Consider the following 7,017-nt stretch of genomic DNA (forward strand, 5'->3'; position numbering starts at 1 on the left):
CCTGTTATCAAAAGTCCCAAATTACTGAAATTCCATATCCTAGCCCAAAAATCTAATAAAAATTTCAGGTCTAACCACAATGTCATCTCATCAGGCTTCACGATTCTATCTTACCATACTGAATACACAGCTCCACTTTCTTTTTCATCAATTATCGTTACCTCATCATACCAGAACCACCTTCCTTCTCGCCTTTAAAGCTCTTCAGAACTTACCAGTCTTTGCCTGTGAATTTTATTTTGTGTCATCACTGGCTTTCACCTTCCCTGAAAAACAGCAGCTCTCAGCAACTGTCTCCCTTAAAAGCCCTATGCTTGCCTCATCCCTGCCATCCTTCAGATGGTGACAGACAAAAATCTTTACCACAAAGTTCTGATACAATTTCTAGAGAAACCAGCATCTGACTGCAGTTAGACAAATAGTATCTGCAGATGGACTACTGAATCTGTAACTTTCTTTAAAACTTCAGATGATTATTTCATACTCCAGGTCTATTTGTTTTTCTTATCTAACTTGTCTCTGTGACATAACTTCTACAAGAGGGTGGACTATCATATATATTACTGCCTGTACAATGTACAGCACAGCATAATTTAATGAAATCTAGATTTTCTGGCACTACCACAATACAAATATTGGCAGAACACTGAGCACCTTCTTAAATTGGTAACTAAGTAACACAGGGCTTTTATTGTCTTACCATTTTTGATGTTGGGTATAACAAGTTGTGTAGGCGAATTTCTGTTTCCGATGCCTTCTTTCTTTTGGTTGATAGTTGTGATAAAATTGCTGAAAGTGGAAAACTGATTTTTGGCTCCTCTCTCCAACCCCTGTAATTAAGATGACAGCATGCTATAAAGGGCTAATACATTACTGCAAGAGTAATCTTACTAATGAGGTATTACACAGAATACTTAAATATCTTTTACCTTAAAATCAGATTGGTAATACCTAAATAAGAGCTAAATAATGATTCTGCAAAGTTTGTTTCAAGTTGAATCAGGAGAAGTACCATAAAATTCCTTTAAAACTCAAGTATTAATTTGCAGGATATGAAGATATCCTTGGAATACTGTGAGGAAAACACAATACTATTAGAATGCTTTCAACAATATTCTAACTTTCTATATCCTAATTTCTAACTACTTTTGTATTCCTCGCTGCACCCAGATCAATTTAAACAGATGAAAGGTGTCACATATTCCTCTTTCCAAATAACCCTAATATACTGAAGTAGTTTAGACAAATTTCCCAAGACTTGAAACGTGGGGCCAAAAATTCTATGTGAGCTAGCCTGCTAATAAAATCTAAATACTGGCTACCTGGGCAAAAACTCCAATGATTCAAAATCATCAGCTGCCACTGAAGAAAGGCTAGCCAACAAACATTTGTTAACACCGTGTTAAAAAAAACTGCTTGAGTACCTGTATGTGCTGCCACCAAGGAGTCTGCAAAAGCCTTGGCTATGAAATGTTGAGTGCTAATGTGTTTCAACAGTGAACAGAAGTGAAATCACACAAAAGGCTTCCAAAAGATTGCGCCAATCGGTCTGTTTGACACTGAGTGCCATTAGATATAGTTATTTACTCTGGAGAATTTGCAAAGCACGGGTGGATTAAGGGGCTTGCCCAAGATGACAGAAGTTGCATGATGGAGATTTTAATTTCCATCTCAGCTCCAAGTCATCAGATGATATCAGGCAAAGGTAGATCAATTCAAAAAAATATATGTACTCTCCCTGCACATCATGATTTTCAGCCTCACATTAGCCTACAGATTCCTTTGCTTGATATCTGATATCTGCAGTATCAGTTAAGAAAAAAAAAAAAAAGTTTTCATGCAAATCAAAACTGTAATTCCCCAAATGAGAATAAAAATTCTAGAACAATTAACGTAATATCCTACCTTTTTAAAAAAACCCATACATTTCCCTTTCCCCTTAAAAGTCGTAAATTTGGACTAAGACGTGCAGCCAGAGCTCTGAGGAAAGCACTTCACTTCCACCACAACATCCTGAAATACCACCAGGAGGGTAATAACACAGCCCATAAACCTGCCATGCCACAGTGTACGCAAGCAGGTACACTGCCAGGAATTTTAAATAACTGTGGCACAAACAGCCATTTTTCCATGACTTATAACTCAGCAAATTATAAATTTGAACAATCAGCAGGACTTCTGGCTTTAAAAATAGCAAGTTTCAATTTCTAGCTCCAAATTCCTTGTGTGCAACAAACATTCAAAAATAAAACATAATTACTACTATGATTTCCACATTGAGTTTTTCTTTTATTCTATAACCTTTGAAATATCATTAAGGTGCTTCTTAAAAATCACCTGGCACATGACTGGAGAAAAACAGACCCTGAACAAACATGGCAAGACATGACTGACTGAAAAAGGACTTTTAAACAAATCCAGATCTGGGGTTAATCTGCTATGTCACAAAATGTACACTCTAGGTAGAAAACCTCTGGAGCTTGGACTAGTCTAATTATGATTAATAGGGAATAGATATCATAGATAATTGGTAAGAGGAGCTTTTATAAAACAGACTATTGTGACAGCCTTTTTGACTGACTCAGCTTTCCTGGTTTTACTCCAGCCATGCCACTGAAATAGTACAGTTAGACAGTTATTGTAAAAGGTTCTTCTTAATGCCACCTTCCTCATCAGTAATCAGAAAGAACAAAAATTGCACGTGCTATTTAACTCCATCATCCTGCTCCAAGTGCAGTTCCAACACTATTAAACAAATGTATGGACAAAGGCTTACTGGAAAGCCCTGGAGGAATACTGAGAAACTACATGCTCATTAATGAGGATCTGTGACATCTCCTGGGGGAGTAATCTAGGACAAGCATATAGCACCATGTCATACTCACAAAATTTTGTAGGAGGTCAGTGAGCCTCTAGAACCCAAGACTCTACACATACTGCCATCAGAAAACTGAACTCCCACATAAAGAATGAGTATGCTTAGAGGGAGTAAGTGGGTCAAAGCAATCTTTAATCCTCTTTTTTAAGAGCATATTAATAACTCACATTCTGCTGGCTTCTTAGTGGAAGTTTTCCAAAGCATTAAGCCCTCCGTAAGACTGGAAAGGTACTAGCATTATACTTTATAAATCTATGTTTTTCATTATTGAAGTTAAATTAGGTGGTAAAAATAAGTCAAACTGTTTGCAAAGAGCGCATACAGAGTGCTTTCTGTGACGAGGCAAAAGACCACCTAGAAGAGTTTCTTGAAAATCCTACTCTTTAGTCCTAATGTAAGTCACTCAAGACCCATATGTATGTGGCAAGCAAAGGCCAGCAAGGAGTAAAAGGTTTTCTTCCTTGTGCAAGACGACACGGCAGACACTCAGATTACCTAAAGGCAGCTGTCAATCCAACAGCCTACTCAAGAAGTAGGATTTTCCCTTCCATTCGTATCTTGCAAGGTGTAACATAGGACTGGTTTAGCTTTACACACGCCTCTACTTGTTTCTGCTTACTAGGGGAAAAGCTTCCCACAAGTTTTTTTTCAGAATCTGAATACTGACCTCCACACCATCGACCCTTATGCATTATTTCTAATCACTATTTGGCCCATAAGAAAAGCCAGAACTCCTTGCAGGATCATGTTAATTTATTCATGGACTAATTTAATCTCCACAACTTTCCTTAGAAATAAAAGTAAAAAAAAGTAAAAAAAAAAAAAAAAAAGTAACCATTCTTCCACAATTCCACATGGCCCTTGGCTAGGAAAAGCCACGATATGAATGATGATAGCAATAGTCACATAATCCCTTTATTCCAACTTGCAGCCAGCTTAAACTCCATGTTTAACATCTTTCACGCACATGTTCTTAGCAGAAAAAGGATAGCACGGTTAACTATTGACTTAGTAAAATTCTGACCTTTTCCACAGCTATTGCGGAGAACAGAAACTGTTTAGAGGATGTGTCACACCTTCACATTGCCTTCAAGAAAGCTCTACTCATGCCACATCAGTTGTACAAATCTATGCTGGGTCTTTAGTGCATTGAAGACAATGCCAATTACACAAAATCTGGGGAGATGTTCTGAGACAAGGATATCCGAGGCTCACTTCATATAGAGACAAGGTATAGTATCTATATCACTATAGTCATCATACGATGGCTATAAATTTAGAAATAATAGGCAGAGAGAATAGGAAAATTAAGGTCATCTGGAGTATCACTGTATTTGTATCAGGCATGTATTTGTAAAGGAAAGGAATTTTAATGGTGGAAAAAAACCATGAATAAGCAAAGATTTATTTTTTTTTTAAGACAATAATTTCCCCCTTGTGTCATCACATCATATTACAAACTTTTCCCCAGTTTAATGAGGAGGAAGCTGAGAACACATTTCTCTCTTTAAAAATGTTTGAGAGTATTCGATTAAGTAACACTCATTTTTTGATGTTCAATCAGAACTTTTAATACAAGAACTTGTATTAAAATCATGCTATATATGATGCATCTCACAACATACTTCATGAAGCCCTGCAATTAGATGTGTAGGTTGGTCACAACTAGGGCTTAGCAGACCAAGAGTCCAATACCTTCTTTACAGCAACTCATAAAGGTCTTGCAAAAGCATACCTGCATTCCCTATTTGGTACATTTGGATCAAAAACTGCATTCTGTTACAAACAGAGAAACCCAGAGCTATAGAAATATCTATTACATCTGTCCACAAAAATCTCTCTGTAACATGCTATTAAAACCCATATGCAGCTCTTTGTAAATTCAAAATCCCACACACATTTAAGTAGCAATCACACCTAGCCAGATCTGAGCTCCTCTGTACCAGCTCAACTTAAGACAACTAATGCCTGTGGGCAACAGTTCAGAGGCACATGAAGGATGTCCAGCTACAAACAAGTTCTCCTGGTTCTTTAAGGCAGCAGGAGTTCTACATGGCTGCCCAGTTGCACCCGTTTTTCACTAGCTGAGCTAAGCCTGACACATTTTAGACCAGCACTTGTATCTTTATGCTAAGGAACTGGCATTTGCCATTCGAAGTCTGAAGTGGAGATTTTCAAAGGTACAAACAACTCCTGGGCACTTGTCCATTACAGACTTCTCCCACCAAATCTGTATTTGAATCACAAGAACAAACACATTCTTCCGCATTCAGGCAGATTTGCAAAGCTGCAAGTCTTTCAGAAGATTGGAACAGTTGTAGGCAAAACACAAAATTGGCAGAATTGCTGTAAGGAGTTTGCAGTTTGCCTATGATTACTTCATTTAATGTAACAATTATTTCACGACAGTCATAAACATTAGATGCTCGATCTTTTAAACTCAAATTATGTAAAATGATAATTTCTAGTAAGTCAGCTATTTATCAGAACTGTTGAATTAAGATCTCATAACTGTACTACTACAGGATTGGTACAATTTTTGCTCTGTTGTGGGACTTAAGTTACAGCAAGCTTTAACACTGAGCTATGCAAGATATTCAACTCATGCCAGGAAAACTTTATGTTTCATAATATTGTATGGTCAGCAGAAAGAAAATCGTAACTCCAGTAAAATTAAAAATCTCAAACGAGGTTTCTGAAATGAAATTATTCTGGCAAATATCCTTCTCTCAGTTTTTTTTACCCATGTTAACTCGTTCATCAATTATCGAAATGTTTTGTCATCTGTGCTTCAACACATTGTAAAAACTGGAAAAGACCTTTTGAGAAAAAGTTAAAAATACAAAAGTATTTTCCAGCTAGCTCTCTTGCCATTAAGCGTATTAAGAGCTGAAACTCTCCACCCCCGAAAACCCTTCACGAACATTGACAATGCTGCAAACCCTCAGTCATGACTAACCCAAAAGAGCAGACCGTTGTAAAATGTTAAAGAACTATAAGTAGATGGAGAATTTATAGCTTCATTATGTCACTGCTTACAGATGCACTTGTTATTTTTAAGAAACTTGAATGAAAGCCTCCCAACGGAAAAGTACATGAAAGAAAATGAACACGATGCTCCCCCACCACCACGAATAAAGCGGCAAACAGAGCAAATGACAGCGGGGACGGCAAAGCCGGTCGCGCTCCCCGGGGCCGGGGCCGGGGCCCGGCGGGCGGCAGCCGGGGCGCGGAGGGGTCGCTCGGCCCCGCCGGGGCCCGCAGGACACCTACCCCGGCAGCCGCGCTGGATGCCGACGGGATGGGCGGCAGTTTCTCTCGCTCCTTCTCCTTCTCCTTCTCCCCTTCTTCCTCCTCTTCTTCCTCATCCTCGCCGCCCTCCTCGGCCGCCGGGGACGCCGCGCTGCCCTGGTTCAGCTCCGCGCCCGGCGGGAGCCCCGCGCCGGGGCCGGGGGGGAGGTCGGCGGCAGCCGTGGCCGCCGGCGGGCTCTGCAGCGACATGGCCCCGCTGCCGGCCGCCCCGCTCCTCTCTCCTGACGGCAGCCCCGCAGCCCCCGCCGGCACCCGAGCCCCGGCACCCGAGCCCCGGCACCCTCTTCTCCTCCCTCCCTCCCTCCCTCCCTCCCTCCCGCTGCCGCCGAGCCCCTCCGAGGAGCCCCCGCGGGCACCCCCGGTGCCGCCGCTCTGCTCCGCTCCGCTCCGCGCGGGGCCGCCGCGACAATGCCGCAGCCGGGCTGCTCCCGGGCGCTCAGACACCCCCGCACGGCGGGGCGGGGCGGAGCGCGGCCCTGCCGCCCCCGCCGCGGCCCCGGCGAGGAGGGGGAGCGCGGGAGGCGGCGGAGCGGGGGCGGCCGGCGCCGCCGGACCCCGTTACCCTCGCGCCCCCTCAGCCACCGCGCCACCTACAGACCGCGGGCAGGAAGAGGGCCCGCGGCCGCCATGTTGTTTATAGGCGGCTCATAGAAACGCGCTTGGCGACCGGGGGCGCCGGGCGGGGGCAGCGGAGGACACGGCTACGGAAACTCCGTAGCGGAGGAAAAGCCGCGGTGCCGGCCGGGCTGCGCCGGGCGGACGGGAATCGGGGCTGTCCCCCGCGCTCTGCGCAGCCGCGCTGGCCAGCGGCGAACGCTGCGGGGTGG

The 7,017-nt window shown here is 43.1% G+C and overlaps 1 protein-coding gene across 1 annotated transcript in view; it reads right to left on the bottom strand.

Moving 5' to 3' along the window:
• The window catches only part of HECTD2 (HECT domain E3 ubiquitin protein ligase 2), a gene marked incomplete at both ends in the record, with an annotated part of 39,598 nt that extends 33,219 nt beyond the window's left edge, over positions 1 to 6,379 (bottom strand). Inside the window, 2 exons of the mRNA XM_082309729.1 lie at positions 701 to 830; positions 6,152 to 6,379. Coding sequence (XP_082165855.1) covers positions 701 to 830; positions 6,152 to 6,379 — 358 coding nt within the window. The remainder of the gene's footprint in view (positions 1 to 700; positions 831 to 6,151) is intronic.
• Between the last annotated feature and the right edge of the window lie 638 nt (positions 6,380 to 7,017).

Source organism: Platalea leucorodia, assembly GCF_965183815.1.
Source record: "Platalea leucorodia genome assembly, chromosome: 4".
Classification (NCBI taxonomy): Eukaryota; Metazoa; Chordata; class Aves; order Pelecaniformes; family Threskiornithidae; genus Platalea; species Platalea leucorodia.